General features: G+C 43.6%; 1 protein-coding gene across 1 annotated transcript; it reads left to right on the top strand.

Moving 5' to 3' along the window:
- Positions 1 to 6,894: 6,894 nt before the first annotated feature.
- Positions 6,895 to 17,354, top strand: LOC128724173 (lachesin-like). Its single transcript, XM_053817938.1, has 11 exons — positions 6,895 to 7,015; positions 12,305 to 12,346; positions 13,389 to 13,486; positions 13,607 to 13,814; positions 14,006 to 14,152; positions 14,338 to 14,466; positions 15,054 to 15,188; positions 16,279 to 16,431; positions 16,518 to 16,604; positions 16,679 to 16,792; positions 16,876 to 17,354. Exons 1-11 carry the CDS (start codon positions 6,895 to 6,897, stop codon positions 17,058 to 17,060), a joined length of 1,419 nt encoding a protein of 472 aa, XP_053673913.1. The 3' UTR covers positions 17,061 to 17,354.
- Positions 17,355 to 17,614: the final 260 nt, after the last annotated feature.

Raw genomic sequence — 17,614 nt, 5'->3', positions numbered from 1 at the left:
GCACTCGGTATCGAATTTTTGCGCCCCTTTTTCTTCCATTCCATTCCCGGCACCGATCAGTTCGTAAATGCTGATGCTTTTATCCAATTATGGGCTCCAGCTCGCTCACCGCTGGCAAGTCAGCGGACGGCCTTCAAACAGCGACATCGGAAATAAGACATCGATCGACGGCGGGCTAAAAGCCCGCATCTCGCAACTTAAACTGCATTATTTTCAATTTGAAACATTTTGCTTCCGATTTTGGGGTATCCGAATCCATTCGTGCTGCGGTTTTGCAGGAGAAATGTTCCCCCCCCCACCCCAAAGGCCAGGCCGCTTTCCTTCCTTTCCTTTCGACCGAAGCCCTTTTGTTTCGGTTACTGCGGTATTTGGTTCAATTTCAAGGATGGTGCCTTGTTTTGCGGTTGCAAGGCGTTCAAACATTTTTTTCTTGTTGGTACCCAATCCCCGGCGGTAGAGCTCTTAAGCTTGCCTGTAATCGAGTTTTCAATTTTACAAACGGTACATCAATGTGTGTTTCGGAATGTTGCATTCAAGCGTGGAGTGTTTGTATAACCGAATCGTCTTACCAACAATTTGAGGTTCGCGCATCCGAAGTGATAGACCTGCAAAGTCCAACCAACCGTGAAGCTGTTGTTTGTCTAGCTTGTTCCCAGGTGTGGGTTAGTCTTCTGTTTTGTTTTTTCTTTTGCACCACCGAGAAGACGAGACCATCCTGGTCATGTGGGGAGTACAGTAGGTAAGCAACTTCAATCAATGTATGGCAAGTAATTTGTAAAGGCCTCACGACCTGTTAGCTGCAGTAGGTTTCACAGCGTAAAATCGCAGCACGACAACAATCACAACGTTAACCATCTTCGTTAACCGTCGCTGCAGAATCGAGGTCCCATGCACCGTGCAGCCATTTTTGTAATATTCTGCGCGTTTGTGATAAGCAAAAAAAAAAGAAAAATAGCATGCAGTTGACGTTGCGCAGCAGCAAAAACGTGGAGTGCAAGTCTCTGTGATCCATAGATCAAACAGCGTTTGCAAGCCGTCATCCGTTGGCTGGCCAATATGTGGGTGATCTTAGGGTACGTGCGAGTTGGGTTACTCGTTCACCTTCGCTCACCGTGACCGTTGGTGTTTTTTGACCCAAGGCTCCACTGTGGGTCATATCCGCTGCATTCGACAACCTGGAAGCAAGCGTTGCAATTTTGTCTTAACCAAGTGGACGGTGGTTTTGATGGCAGCAAAAAAAAACTCCCCACATACCAACATAGCTCAAGACAAAAAACCAGGAATATCAACGCTTGTTTCAGTAAGGATTAAGAGCTCCATAAAAAGAAAAACATATTTTGGATTTTGTTGATTTTACGATAGCTTGTTTAATGATTTTCAAATGTGAATACCTATTCAAAGTTTACATTTAACTAACGTTTGGGAAACTCTTCGATTCGATGATGTGTTGTTCGATTGGGGTTTTTTTTTCTCTAGCGACTAATAGCAGCCTCAGAATACGCTAGATCGGAGCGTTTTCCAGATGACATTCTAACACAAAACCATTACGATCACAGGAACAAGCTTCTGCTGCTCACATGCCAGACGGTTATTGGGCAATATGTGGGGCCATCCGAGGCAAAGGAAAAGAAAAACATGCAGCTTCTCACGTACCATCTTGGCATACGCGAAAATCGGATTTAACATCGTAGAAATACGCCTGCAGCTGGTTAATGCAGCTGGTGGGATAGCGAGCCTGGCTACGAGTGTTGGAAATGAACAAGCGTGCCTGTCTGCAACAATGGCGCATTTCGTTTGATCTAAACACCCAAAACTCACGCTTACTCACACTCGCTGCCCGCTGGATGGAGAAATACCTTTCGGTATTAGAAGGATCCCACGTGCTCCAGTAGTAGTTTAGCATAGCATGGTTTGGCCGAGTGGTATCAAAAACATCCCTATCAACAGCATTTTTCAGCAGAGAGCTTTGCCAAATGGCAAATTGGCTTTCACATTTCCAATTGCATTGCAGGTGGTTAAGGGCTGCCGGCTTTTGGGAGGGAATATTACATGGAGCTGGAACGAGGCAAAAAAAATGAAGAAAAAAAAACACCGCAGGTAAATGTGTTGTTTTCTTCCACGGGTCGCGAACCTTAGGAAGAAAATTATTTAAAATTTAATTTTCTGCTGAGCAATTTATGTCACTTTTGTTTTTTTTTTGTGCTTGTTTTTGTTTCGGGTTTTTTGGGCCGGTCGCCACGGAGAGCTTCCGAATTCGTCTTGTGTGTGCTTTCGCTATCCCCAGTGGACCGCTGTCCGCACCGAAGGGCCCAAGATCGGCACCGGGAGCACCGAAAACTTTCTCACGTGGTGCCGTGATTTAGAACGCGGCCAGTGCGCCACAAAGCGTGTATCGTGTGTAGCGAAATCCGACGGTGGGAACATAAATAATTTACGAATCTGGAGACTTTTCTAACACCTTTTGTGTTTTTGCTCACTAGTTGGCAGATTTCTTAGTTCAGTGGCAGCTCCCGTCCCGGTGTTTTTGGGCAGATTTGAGAATTTCAACACACAAGGGTGAATAGCTGTGGTCGGGGATGGTTTTGTGAGGATGGAAACCGACCGTGGGATGGGTACGTATATTCCAATTGGGCACGCAACGGGGTATGCGTGATTCGTTGTTTTTCGGTTCATCCTCGCTTGGATTGTATGATAAATTGTTCGCTTTGTAGCAATGAATAAAGCATGTGCGGCTTACTGTTGTATATCACGGAAAATAGTGGCATAATTAATGCGGTGTTTGTGTTACTCGCCTTCTCGCTCGAATGTTTTCTAACGCGCTGATCTTGCTTTCGAACAGGGGTTTTGGTGATCACTTCGATTGCTTGCATGAATGGGAGCAGAGAATCGGAAGAATTGTCTAAGACACAAAACACGTATCGCACTAAAATTTTTGGTAATATTCCCACACACACGCACACAAGATGTACACCTTTGTGAGACGATTTGTTGCCTTAACTGCATTAGGTTTCGCGTGACAAATGGACGCGTACTCCCGGGTGCTTCGTACAACCTGAGATGCAAAAGATTTCCATCGGGTCGCGCGTTGATTACCCGCGAAACAAAAAAGTTAAACTCCCATCAGTTTTCCGGACGTAGGCAAGGAAAATTCTCTTAGGACACAATGTCACATGGAAACAGGCAAAAAAAAACTCACACACTCCCCAACGCAACTTTGTAAACTAAGGCTAACAAGATAACGCGAGCCATGCGTGGTTTCGAATGCATGGAAAAGTGAGTGCGTGATGTTGAATGTTTGGCTGCTCATTTAGATTTATTATTATTAATGCGTTTCTTTTCACCTTTTGCTGATGTTACACATATCTTACATCCGTTCACGGCTAATCGTCGGCGAGCCACGAAGAAAGATTGGGGGCAGCGGTTTAAAAAATGCGGTGGGTGACGTTTTCTTTTCGTTGCTGCAGGATTTTTCCTTGTGATGTAATATAAATGTAAATTTTTGCTTGATTTGCAAAACAACACAACACATGCGCGCATATGCAGAAGACTGAATGGGCTGCCGTTTTTTTTTGGCGTAGTTTTGTCATTTCACGAAAAAAAAAGACACCACGAGAAGGTGTCTAGCTTTATGATACGTGAGTTTTAATATGCAACTGAAAGGCATTTATAGTTTTTTGGAAGATTTAGGACGGTCACCCTAGCTGGCAATTTTGTTTTTGCAAAAACTCGTTCTTTTTTGCAAACTGCCCCACCGGTTGATGGAAAGCACCCATCGAAACCCATCCCATGGAACAAATGCAGGCAGCAACAGGGAATGGATAAAGTGTTTAAGTAGACACTCTAGCTTCATTTAATTTCAACGCCGCTTGTTTAATCGATGCAACACACTAATTATGTGATTACGCTTACCTGGATGTGCGAGAACGCGGTGCACACGCAATGTTTGCAGATTGCGTTGCTTGATGGAGCGTAGTTTACCGACGGCGGCCCACTTTTAATACTCAGCACATGGCAAAGCTTTACGGTCACAGAGCATCGGGAAAAACGCCGCCTGGGTGACGAAACACGCGTACAGTAGAGCGAGCTCCTAAGGCACCAAGGGATAGTTTCATCGTGCACGAGCCCCGTGCTGGAGTGGTATTTCCTGTAAGTGGCATCATATCGGTGAGAAGCGCGAAACGCTTATCAAAAAACAACTGTTTGTGTGTGTGCGTGTGTCTTCGCTAGTAGTGATGATTTATTACGGATCACCGTTTTTTCTGCGTCTTTTGTCGAAACTCGTACCCCAGCATATGCTCATTATTTCCGACTTTATCCCTTCAGGAGCTATTCCCGGAATTGGTGCAGTTTTGGCTACCAAGTGTTCATTCCCACCCTGCATACCGACCGCTTGGCTGGAGCGAGTTTGTGTTCACTCCCGCGCATTTCCCCTTGCGAAGGAGAAAGTGCTCGCCAGGACACGGTGCGCATGCGACACAAAAGGGCACGAACTTCGGGTGGGTTGTTTGGCGGTTCGTTTTGTTTGTTGTTAAAACCGGCTTGGCGACGACAGGACGAGCGAGCACGCATTGCTCGCCGTGCAATTTAATCGGTCCGATGCGATCGGGAGCTCGGTCTGGCATGCTCGTCAGATCATGTGTTTCATCGTTACAAAAGCGACGGCGAAAGACTGCACGCGACCAGTTGTACTGTCTGTCTTGGCTTGGTCGGACCCCGAGCCTTCGGAGGCAGCATCGCTAGTGCATCGGATCTGGCCATCCTTGTGTGCACCAGTGCAAAGGTCACACGGCGACCGTTTTAACGCAAAGTGAATAGCTTCCGGTATAAAAACACTCCAACGCAAAGGGGGGACGGTTATCAGGACGGTTCTTTGTCCAAGTGCCCAGATGCCGTTTACAGATTGTTAGTGTTCTGTGTGTCTACTGGCGGTGTTGTGCGTGGAATCGATGCTGCACATTTTGTCTTTGCGTGCAATCGAAGAAGAACCGCGACCGACGTGTGAACAGTGAGAATGAGCGAAGAAACGAAGCGTTTTTTTGTTTTTCATCTGCAAACCGGCGGTTGATCGAGAAACTGCAACCGAGCTGATCTGCTAATTTTTCGCGCCCGGTCGATGCTCGGGGGGTTTTGTTCGTCGGCAACCGCGTTGTTCATACAACATCAATCAGCGGGCCAGGCCGGTATAAAGAAGGAAGAAATTAATTAGTTCACAATCACTATAATGAAGCCGTGTTTTCTTCCCTCTTCCTGTACTTAATTAGCCGGGTGCTGGGGTTGGGGACATTCGGCGAGCGGGTAAAGCCGGACAGCGGGGACAGAATCAAATTAACGCATATCGGAAAAATATTTCTCGCCCACGCGAACGAAATGCTGGTGTGGGACAATGGTAAGGCACGGGAAATAAAACAACCGGTCAGCTAGGCCAGCGTCACCAGAAGCGAGCGGGCGAGCTGACGGATTCGTTAAGTGGACGGATTTATTCTCGAATCCCCATTTAGAACGCACAGCCGGTACGCTGCGAAAAACTCGGTCGCCACAGGAGTTACGCGTGAAGTTGGCGCCATGTCGTTCATGGCGTGGTTAGTGCGTAGGCTGGCCTGAGCGCCTGCTTTCGCGGCGTTCGCGTGCATGAGATGCATATATAGCAACAGCTAGTTGCCGCCCGCATGGGAGCCACGCCAAGGATTCCGGATCGAAAGGGAGCAGGGATAGAAAACAGTTGCCAAGATTTAGTGAAGAGGGTAATAATGTAATAAATTTCTAAGGAAAGTACAATTTCGTGACAATCGGCAATAAAAACATTTCAAACAAAGGCCACCGAAAAAGTGTAAAGAGAGAAAACGTACAAAAATACAAACGCCGAACGCAACGGAAAAGTTAGCGATAAAAGGTGCCGGCATAAGGCGCCAGTGGGAGGACGGCGGATCGAGAGCGAAACGGCAGTGGCATCAAGCTTCGGTATCGTACACCATCTGTGCGTCCTGCCGGCATGCGGTAGCGGGCCCGTCGCGGTGTCGGCGACTCTCGAAAAAAGGACCGGAATGCTATTTCTTCGCTATCAGCTCGCCTGCGCAGGCATCAGCAACTCGAAAGGCCGCCAAACGACGGGAAATGGCGGGATGGCGGGAAATATTTACTATGCAAGGATAAACTGAAGTGAGAAAATTCCGAGTGTTTTATTTTGCCTAGCTTCACCCACCCGAGGAACCGGTACAGCGTTGAGCATCGAGCCATCGAGGCAGGGCAGCAATACGGCAGCAAGAACGCAACCGTGTGTGCAGGAACCCATGCGCCGGTCCAACATGATTTCGGTCGCGTGAGTTTGTCGTAAGGCATTAGTGTGTTCATTGTAGTGCCTGAACATTGCAGTTCCGGGCTGCTCAAGTGTGGGACTTTCGCCGGCTGCGTGTTGTTGCCGTGTACAGCGGCCAGTCAGCGGGTGTACACTAACTGTAAACACCACGGCAAGGACCGCTTGTCGCTGACGGAGAGCGAATATAGACACAAAAGCCGGGGTTTGGTTGGATAGTGGGTGACTAAATGTGTATACTTTCTAAAGACAGCTAGCTCCGCCGATGCACCGCCACTGTGCAAGTGTGAGGAAAACACACAAACAAACGAACCGCAGCGTGTCAGTTGAATTCGGTTAGTTCACCTGCTTCACTGGTGGATGGTGTGCTAGTGCGGCTCCGTATCACATTGGCCCCAGTGTGCTGGGTCGCCAGCTTGTGGGGTCGGATCGTCCCTAGCCCAGTTTGCAGAAGGATTGCCACGAGCATCGACCGACCTGGCCGAGGATAATCACAGCTACATCTAATGGTACCGGGCTGCACCGAGCTGCTTTGTGCCGCATACAGCTTTACTTCCGGCGCAGAAGGAAACCCCAAATCCAGCATGGCGCGGGCCCTACGAAGTACGAAAATGGAGTTGCTCCGGCGGTCCTCGATTGCACTGGTCATTGTGGCGTTAATGCAGAATGCATACCTCGTCTTTGGTGCTGCTCAGGGCGAACAGGGTAAGATTTTGCGACCAGCTTCACCGCACAGTCTACGGACACGTCTTTTGGCAAACAGTCGTATGGTCGCAAACAGCATAATGGTAATGGCTCAATGTCATGTTTCCCGTCATAGACATAACATCTTTGCTTCCCCATTATGAATGGCACTGGCGAAAGGAGACGCTACGTTTGTAGCGAGCAGTGCGATGGAGGTTCATTAGAACAGTTCAAAGAGCCCGTAGGCGTCGTAGGCCAGCTGAACGTTTCCATAGATTCGACAACATTTTGAGCCTTTGTTTTGAGCCAACAGTGAGCCGAATGTTGACATGTTTTGTGACCGATCACCTTGGCATCCTTCGGTGTCTTTTGCATACAGCTCTTCGCAGCTAGCGCGTGTCGATTGCGCTCTTTTAATAAAGCAACAGCTCGGCTTTAAGCTGACTTTGCAGATTCGTTCGGTAGAAGCAAAACTGTTGGCTTGGACATGAAGTCATGAGACCTGTTTAGCATGACGAACCATGATCTATACCCACAACGTTCCATTCCTCGTCACTGTCTAAGGGCGTGTTGCATAAATAAGCGATCGTAATACTTTAACCAAAGATATCAACTGCCAGAGAAAATCGCTGTAAAGACTGTTACAATTTTGTAATGTATAATGAAATGGAATTAGTGACATTTGAAACATTCTTCGCATTAACAGGTTTAATAGTGAAACCTACCAGAACGATAAGAATACTTTTGGTATGAAGTCTCTAGCTTTTCTAGTTTAAAAATATCAAAAAAGGTCAAAATTCATTCTAGAATTTAATTTAGCCTAAACTATTGATAATTTGTATTAACTTTTGTTTTAAATTTGAAACATCGAATATATCAACAGTTTTGTATGAAAACAAAATTAAGTTTATTAGTTGCTTCTTGGAATCATTAGTGATTGGTTGTGAGCACATTAGTTTATAATTTACATTTAATACAGTAAAGCAAAAGAGAAAAGAAGATAAAACCCGCTATACGGTTCATATGATTTTCTTTCTGCATCTAGTATATTTGCAGTATGAATGATTTGGTATGATTGAAAGAATTGAGATAACAAAATAATTGAGCATGGATTAGATGATTGGAATTAATTAGGGATTTTCTGGTGAACTGGTACCATATCATTCACATATACACACACAGACACCCACAGGAGAGTTTTCAGGTTCAGCTTATCAGTTCGCGAGAGTGCAGACTTCTGGATAATATGTCCGTTCGCTTACCTACGATTATGTGAATTTATTCGAACGAGCCTAAATTTCGATTTCATTCCCCGACACGATCGACGGACTGTCTTCAATGTCTTTCTGGCGCCGGTTCTGAAGTTGCCTGTGAAATATGTGTAGCGCCTGGGTGAAAGGCTTCCATTGTCCTTTGTCTCATTCATTTTTGTTCTTAAATTCCATGCTGAAGTTCATCGCCGTGTGCAGTCCTGGGTGCGTGACGACTTCAGCCTACAGTCTAGCGCAAGCACAGAATAGGTAGCTGAAGCAGGTGCTAGAAGGACATGCAATAAATTCCCGGCCACCTACAACGTTACAGGTATTAGGCCAGCCAGCGGGAACGATTTTCATATACTTTATGTACACTTTGCGTTATAACCAAGTTCTAAAACAAACTTTCCAGATCCATTGGTAGGCAGACGGCAGGTACATTATGCAATGATTCCCTATTGTTTCGTAGATGAAAATTTATTATTTCCTACCCTCATTGTGGTACATTTTGCAATCGGGAAAGCATGGTTGCAAATGGTTGAGCTCGAATTACGGTCCATGGTCCACTAATGCTGGCTATGAATTTTCTTGCCGAGGAGAAGCACCCCGGTAGCTTCGTTGATGGAGCAAAAATCACTTTTTCACACACCAAATGCACGCCTGAAGCAATGTAGAGTGAGGAAAAGAAATTCTAAGAAAAATGAACCATGCGGTTGGTTTTATGTGTCTTCCTGTCCCACATCTTCTTGGCAAGTAACACCTTTCCAGATTTGGTTTTCATCTAATAGATTGAATAAGAAATGAATGATGAAGTACGACTGGAAACTGCAACTATGTGATATAGCGTTTTTGAATGGGTTTAAACTTATAATCGCTGGTCAAAAGATAGTTTTTTAAAATTAAAGATATTTTCGAAAAAAATTAAAAATTTATTAGATAAAGCATATGAGTGAAGTATTAGGGAAAATCAAACTTACACGAGCTTTATACATTGTCTTTTTTTATGTAATTTCGATAACAGTCTCTTTTAAATAATGAAGAATATTTGTGTTTTTTTCAACACAATTATATCATATTATAGATATACTTTTTCTTTAAAACAATTTTCCAATCAAAATTGCGTAATGAATTAGTTGATCATCAAAATATTTAAGATCATTTAAATTTGAATCGTAGAGTGATTTAATTATGTACTGCTATCGTAAATGCGTTATCCTTGAACAGTGCTATTTTTTGAATTAAATCCTTTTTTCTTGAAAAAAAAATTAATTTATGTTTGAGAACATTGTTCATCAAGAGTTAACAAATGCATAGTGTGATTCAAACGAGTTTTTATAAATTTTGATCATTGTAACTCTCCTTAGTACTTAGTTTTAATAAACTGCAACTTGCATAGCAATCTACTCATCGTTTGATGTTTTATTATTTGTTCACACTATGTTCATTTTTTACCACTAAGCATCATGATCATACTGCAAGATTCTTCAGTAAAATCTAAGATGAACTAGAAGATGATCAACGTTGCATTCTGGGGATATTTGTTATTTACTTTTGATATGTTTTTTTTATTATGTCGTTTTGTTTTTTCGTTGATTATTTTGCTGATGTATCAATGGCTGCGCATAAAATTGTTTTGATCATTTTAGGGTAATTTATATCATAGTCGAAACAACAAAATCACATGTTTATAGTTTTAAGATATTTTTGAAATTAATTCTTCTTCTCAAATCGTTCAACAACCGGTGTACGGTCAAGGCCTGCTTTGTGAAGCTAAGCTACAGCTTTCTAGACTTGAAATTTCCTCGTGGCTGGATAGACTAATATAAGGATTTTTGAATATAAATCAACCGTAAAAACGTTGTCAACGTTTTTGAGATATACATTAACGATATTGATATTTGAAAAAGTTAGTTAGGTTAGTTAGTTCACTAACGGGCTCAAAAATGTTTATGGCTAAACATGCAGGAGTTTGCTGTTATCGTGGCATCCAACAACTGTTTTTGGGTCGCAATTCCTTCTATTTGGGTAACTCCTTGAGAACGAGTAAGTTGAAATATACAAAATTGAACTCAAGTTCAGGTATTATAGCCGCAGTTTTAAATCCCTTTTAAAAATGTGATGAATATAGCAACATGTCGGCATCGATATGAGCAAAGTTCACCACAATATGATAAATAACCGCAGTATGAATCATTGCTAATTAAGACAACGACGGCTGACGATTGTTAATGAGACTGGAGGTATAATTTCAAAAACTCTTTCCAAGTATTTACCACATACGAGTATTTGACATCGCAACCTAGGCGTTGCTAGTTTGTTTAAACAACGCTGGTAAAACATGAAGCTCGCCAGTTTGTGCGCGCGGAAACGAAACGAATCCACCCACAGCCCTTTCCTTTCGATTCCGCCAAATCGACGACGCTGGGCGAAGCATGGCAGGATTCCTCGAATGGAGACCTTAACACCCAGAACGAATTCCTCCATGATGGCCCTTCACGATAAACGGCCTAGTTACGGTTTTGGTTTCGGTTTTTCACGGAGGACAGAACGCGCGCGCACGAGCCCCTGTGTAGTATGTGTGCGGTCTCCGCTGCTTTCGGCATGGTTTCATTATTAATGATTAGCTGTTTGGTTATAATTTTCCTCTCCGAAAACCGCAGACTTTGGCTGAAATTGGTTGAGAAAGAGAAAATGCCAACAGTTTCCACATCACAGAACATAACATAAAACCTCGATGTATGTAAAACCCGGCGTCCTTTTCGCCCCGCGCGAGGCCTTCTTTGCATGGCAGTGGCTTTCTTCTTCGGTCTCCACGGTTCCCAACACGAGGCTTTTGGTCTTCATTTTTGTGGTTAACGTGGTGTCGGTAGTGGTGCCCGTACCCTCGAGCGGGCTGCGGTGGAGACGCCTGGTGAACCTACGCCCGTGCAAAGAAGAAAGACATAACGGATGGCTGATGACGGCTAATGCGCGACGAACAGACGACACCCCGCCGGTAAGGAGGCGTCTGCAAGGCTCCTGGCGGCGAGCATGAAAGGGAACCAACTTTGCTTTAGTTGCTAATTAAATGAATGAAGGGATTTTGGTTTACCTTTTCAACAGGCTTGTAAATTTTATGATTTCCTTTCCTTGGCCCTACACAAGAGCCTAGGTGTGGTAGCGGCATTCGGAGAGTGAGGTTAGGCAACGGATGGTCACAGTATGCTCTTAGCTCTGGCAGCCGTGTGCCTGTAATGACACGGTGGCCATTTCGATAAAATGACGCCTAATGGATACATTTTAGGTCTCACGTGTGTGTGCTGTGCTTGACTCGGAGTTTTCATCTGCCTCCATAGGCCTGTCTATTTACGATTGCTTACGTGAGTAAATGCTGCGCTGTCAGGATATTTATTTAACACCCTGCCACGTATGGGCACCGGCGGGGCTGAAAGAGTATATCATTTTTGGCGCATGGAACTTTCTTCAACGTCTAATCGTCCAACAGCATCTGAAATTGTTAAATTGAGTGAAGCAGACAAAACCAAACGAGCAAGACAAAACAACGAAAAACATACCAAATTCGATTATGCAAGGCGACTCCGTGCTGGTCGAGAATCGTAACGTTGTAAAACGATGAAGCAATCACCCTCTAGCAGTCATCTTGTTGTGCATGTTTTATTTCGCCTGAAATGAATTCTGCTACTCTCCACGGCGATGAAGATCGGTCTTATAAAACACTTGATAGTAGAGGCGAATAGTAGTCAGCTTCACTAGTATAGGAAATAAAATATGCCACCCTGTGATGCTGATCCATTTTGGCTCGCAGTTTTTGATGAGGATTCCGATGGTACCGGTGCCGTTGCCACTGCAGCTGGGGATGAAAAACAATGAATACATTAGTACGAATGTTGTAAACAAGGGCTAAACAATTAAATTCCACTTTTACAACTCTATCAAAAAGGAATAATAATCAGAGCGGTTGTATAATTCATAACAGGGGTTGCACGAATTCCGTATATTTTAATTGCTTGCTTTAAACCGTTGTTTGTTTTTCTTTTCGATTTGCTGGCGCATGCAGACGACCCAGTGGAGGAAAGCAATTCTTATATATTGGATAAAGGTAAGATAATAGTTTTATTCGAATACATTCAGTAATACGCAGACATTTGATGTGAGTAGCTATTATATGACTCTATACCGTTCTTGCAGATAAAAACTGTTAAAAGCGTTGAAGATAAAAACAGATTAACGTGTTCATAAAATATACAGCATATGTGTGCTGGGAAAGCGTTATGCCTACACCCCCTTCAGGGCTGAATAATATTGCTCTTAGTCGAAGGCAATCGAAAGCCAGCACTTTTTCATCCTGGCTCGATACGACGAGAAAGAAAATGTACAGCCAAACCGTCGGTTCGCAACAAAGGAATTTTAAGAGAAAAGGAGAGATAGAGTATTCACGAGTAGGAGAAAGAGAAGCGAAGAGTGCGAAGAGTAGAGACAGAGTAGGGTATCTAGAGACTAATTGAGATCGAATTGCTTGCATTGAGCCATTGCACTCATTTTTAGGAATAAGTGCCCCATGAATATAATATAGCAGTAGCAATGCATTATTCAGCAGCATTATGACAGCGGAGGGTTAAATATTCATCGTAATTAAAATTGGAAAATATCGTGTGTCAGCTGATAGTGTGAGATAATAAAGCTGGGATAGAGCGCAAGGATTCGCGTTTAGTGGAAAGAACGTTGCTTGTAGAGTGGCACTACGACAGGGTGCCACTGAATGTTGGACCAGATGCCAACGCAAGACGGTCGCATACTATATTGAGTTCAAATGGAAATTTAATCGAGAAGGATATGATGTAGGATGATAAAATTTTCCCAATATTCCATCAATCAATAGTAATTGTTTCTGGTGATGAAATAATCGATTGTTGGTGTGTTTTAGATATCAAACTCTTCATCATATAAAGTCTAATTACAATGTGAAAATGAAGTGTTAAAATCAGACCCAAAGGTGTTGATATAAACAATTATCTAGGCAAATATGGTCAAGATTTTATTTAGTGAAATATAATGTACCTTTAAGTGTGTAATTTTGCAGTATAATATTATCTCTAGTAAAATAATAAAAAATACTAATATACATTTGTTATATTTTACAGATCTACCCAAATTTGGTGAGCCCATTCAGAATTTAACTGTTCCAGTTGGAAGAGAGGCAGTACTCACGTGTGTAATCAACAATCTTCAGACGTACAAGGTATACGTACGCTTCGTTTATATACATATATTCATTGTGCGCTATGGGCGTTTGTTTGTTGTGCGATTTCTTCGAAATAGAGCGCGCGTCATGTTGCCGTCCTTCTGTGTACACTTACAGGTCGCGTGGCTTCGCGTGGATACTCAAACAATCCTGACGATCCAAACGCATGTCATCACGAAAAACCACCGGATGACCATAGCGCACGTTGAGGGCCGAGCCTGGGTGTTGCGGATCCGTGATGTAAAGGAATCCGACAAGGGTTGGTACATGTGCCAGGTCAATACAGATCCGATGCGCAACCAAATAGGATACCTGAATGTCGTAGGTAAGGACAACAAGTCCTGAAAGGGAATGCAGTGCACAATATGAAACGGGTACGCTTTTCGTGCACACCTCCTATCATATTGGTGATTTAACGTGATTTAATTGTAGTTGTCCATGTTGGCTTATGCTAATGAGCGCTTCTCTCGTTTCATGCTTCTGAGCTCATAAAAAATATCAATATAATCCCAACAGTTCCACCGAACATACTGGACTATCCCACCAGCACCGATATGGTCGTCCGGGAGGGAAGTAACGTAACGTTGAAGTGTGCCGCATCCGGTTCACCAACTCCCACCATCATGTGGCGTCGAGAGGGTAACGAGCCCATCAGCGCAGGAGGTAGGGCGATATTGCAACGTTTTTTTTCGAGCCACCATGATATTTGTTGTTTTTTTCCGTTGTTGTCGCAACTTCGCTTGGTTCCTATCGACCATTAAACTATCACGAGCGTACGAAGTGCATTGGGCTAGCAAACTACAACCAAATTGTTTCATTATTATTCCATCCGACGCCATTTAAAACAGCAACCAGCCTGAACAGCTCCACCTTTTCCATTTCGCGAGTTAATCGACTGCATATGGGAGCATATTTGTGTATCGCGTCCAACGGTATCCCGCCATCGGTTAGCAAGCGCGTCATGTTGATTGTCCACTGTAAGTACCACCCACCAGCTGGTTTTTTGTTCTATTGTTTGCTTGAATAAAGAGTATTAAATCCTCGCGCTGCTAGGCGTTGCACTTCCATAGGTTGTATCGCGCATTACGACTGATGCATGTATGCTCCTTTGAGTTGCCTCAAACGGTATTGTCAATCGTTGAGCAGCATATGCAATAACCCTAACGTATTTACTCCACATATTAAAAAGCTCTATCTCATCAACATCGGCTTATTGATAGAAAAACAAAGTCAAAAGAAATAATACTTTACGTTTATGAGAGTTCAGCGTGGTAATGAATCCGTGCTAAATTCCGCTTGAAAGATAAAATTGTTCATCAGTTCATTGGATGTGGCAGGGGATGAGATTTTTTGATCATATTACTAAATTTAGTGTATTCATTTTGGTTATTTACGATTGTATAGCTTGCTGTTTTGAGCCAGAATAATTGTATCGAGCGCATAATCACGAAACAGCCCATCCGGAATAATAAACCTATTTATTAGTATCACGTTTATTAGCGTTCTGAATAGTTATTAACGGTTTGGTGCGACGGCTTTTTGTCTGTTATTTCGTTTTCCTCAGTTCCTCCGATGATCTGGATACAAGATCAGCTTGTAGGAGCCGCCCTGGGACAGCGCTTGACTCTGGAGTGTCAATCCGAGGCATACCCACGCTCCATCAATTATTGGATGAAGAATGACACCATCATCACGCAAGGTAAGAAAATTCGACGGCTAGAATATAGTCGCCCCTATCGAGGATCTATTGATGAGGATGGATATAAATATACAGAGAACACAGGAAAAAGAAAATGAAACAACAATAAAAGGAACAAAACCGTCCACGTAGCATATTGTAGCTCGACTCGGTTCGGTCCAGGTCAGAATTGTGTTTGTCCCTCATCAGCCAGGTAGTACGGCTCCTTGCAGAAACGTTCATCATTAATATCTTCCTCTTCACTGCTAAGGAAGCAGAGTGACTTTTGGTTGATGGGGCAGTAGATTTTCTAGAACCGTCATGACAGCTTCCAACATTTGGGTGCATGTTTTTCGTGGCGTACCGTTTGCATGAACGTGGTTTTCCCTTTTTACTTTTCGAGACAAGCACTGGCGACCAAGCGGAACGAAACAACACCAAATGGATGAAAATAATAAACAAGGAAAAATCTGATAATGAGGAAAAATTGTGTCACAATCATCATCTTGTTATTCAATCAATGTAAGGACATGCGGCGGACAATGGCAATGGAGAAGAACGAGCGACACGAAACGGGAAGAGTTTCGAAGGAAGACAGCTTCTTGGCCGGTGTTGTTGGTTACCGATTTTGCTTTCTTATTTGGGATGCCCCAAAAGGCGGTGAGAGCAATGATAAGGGCCCATGTCAACGAATTCATTATGCTGCACAGTATTTTTGGGCAAACGCTTTTATGGTGTGGCAAAGGTTGCAAAACCTTGGTTGGAATGAAAGAAAGGTCTGTCCAGATTTATGGGAACGATCTACTGCTGAAAATTATCTTCCAGTTGATTTACAGCATTGGCGAGCGCGAATTGTCTAAATGTAGCTCGAATATCGTAGCAACGGTGAAACAATGAAACTGATAGACCGACGGATGAGGTTTGGTTTTATGTTTATGAGCAAAAAAACTTGCCTTACAATTAGAAACAGCGAACGGCTGATTTGTTTCGCGGCGTCTTTGTGGTAAAAGATTTAAAATAAAACTATTTCGAGCGTATTTACCGTCAAATACGTGCATACCGTAAACTCAGCATTTCTATTGCATGTTTCGTTTTGTTCATACATCGCTAGGTAAGCACTTCGAACCTTCGATTAAGGAGATCAACAGCTACAAGGTGGTGATGAAGCTCACAATCAAAGACATCGCCATCGGTGACTTTGGAACATACAAATGTGTGGTAAAGAATTCGCTCGGTGAAACTGATGGCTCAATAAAGGTTTACCGTAAGTTCATCCGTCCTCCAGTTCGCCACCGCATAGGCGATCGAATTCGTAACGAGCACTTGTTTCCCTTGCCTTTGTCTCTGCAGACATTCCGTCAACCACCACGATGGCTACGAGTCCTCCAGCAACGACGACGGTTGCAACCACCACGGAAGCAGTCTATCGAAAAAATAGTTCGTATCGATCGTGTTTCGCTCTTTCGTTCCCCTGGCGGTTCTCCCATAAATCAGTTTTGAATGTTTTGCAGACAAAAACAAAATCTATCGTCCACCGTTGGACGAGTTTTCTTCATCTTCGAACAAAATCACGGGGACCAGGGATAGCTCCGAGACGTGGAACGTTGATGGAACGGTTGACAAAGGTAAGTATTGGGTCATGAATGGAACCGCATGCCCGAAATCAAGTAAATCCGGAGCACTGGAGGTTAATGTTCTGTTCGGACAGATCGTGATCATCGTTACAGGGACAATGGCGCCAACCTCAGCGAGGACCAGCGCGAGAAAGAAGCCTTCGTCGATACGGAAGGAAACTCTCGAGCGTGTCTCCACCGTTCACCCACCGTTGGGGGTGTCTTGATGATGATCTGCGTCTCTTACTTGCTAGTGGCATGTACAACAGCCCACAGGTGATTGTCATAAGCCAGAGAAGCCAACCGTTTTGGCATGAAGAAGCAAGCAAAATCCAAAAATAAAGCAGCTACATTATTTAAACATAGAACAAATATTGCGAGACTTTCATGACGTAGGAATCAGGCCAAAGGGGTTAAATGATGTTCGGAGACAAAGAAAGTGCAATTGGCGCTTGCACCGAACAGGCGGTCAAATTGACGAGCCGAAAACAAGCAGCTTGCTTGGAGAGAAAAAACACTGTTAAAAGCTGAAAATGTAACAAAGTTTTTTTTATAATAAAAATGATGAAATTGAGACACACCGTTGCAGCGTTGGTTTGTGATACATCCGACATTCCACCATTTGGGCGCGCCTCGCTGGTTAGGGGGCACGTTGACGTACGGTCGGGCAGCAGTTTAACGGCTACACACTTCTTGCCTGCCATTATAATCGTGTTTCCGCTTTCGCCGTTGCTAGCTGATCTGTTTGTGTGCACAAATTTAATCTGGAAAATGGCTTGTTTACGTGTTGAATTTTATTTATTTTTTGCTAACGCAACTGTCCTACAAGCGACA

This window comes from Anopheles nili, chromosome 3 (genome assembly GCF_943737925.1).
Source record: "Anopheles nili chromosome 3, idAnoNiliSN_F5_01, whole genome shotgun sequence".
Lineage (NCBI taxonomy): Eukaryota > Metazoa > Arthropoda > Insecta > Diptera > Culicidae > Anopheles > Anopheles nili.
The sequence above is the reverse complement of the archived record's forward strand: the minus strand, read 5'-3'. Positions and strand labels throughout refer to the sequence as shown.

Coding starts and splice junctions, on each gene's coding strand:
- LOC128724173 (XM_053817938.1), top strand. CDS start 6,895: ATGGCGCGGGCCCTACGAAGTACGAAAATGGAGTTGCTCCGGCGGTCC. Junction 13,487..13,606: donor ACAATCTTCAGACGTACAAG/GTATACGTACGC, acceptor GTACACTTACAG/GTCGCGTGGCTTCGCGTGGA. Junction 16,432..16,517: donor TGGCTCAATAAAGGTTTACC/GTAAGTTCATCC, acceptor TTGTCTCTGCAG/ACATTCCGTCAACCACCACG.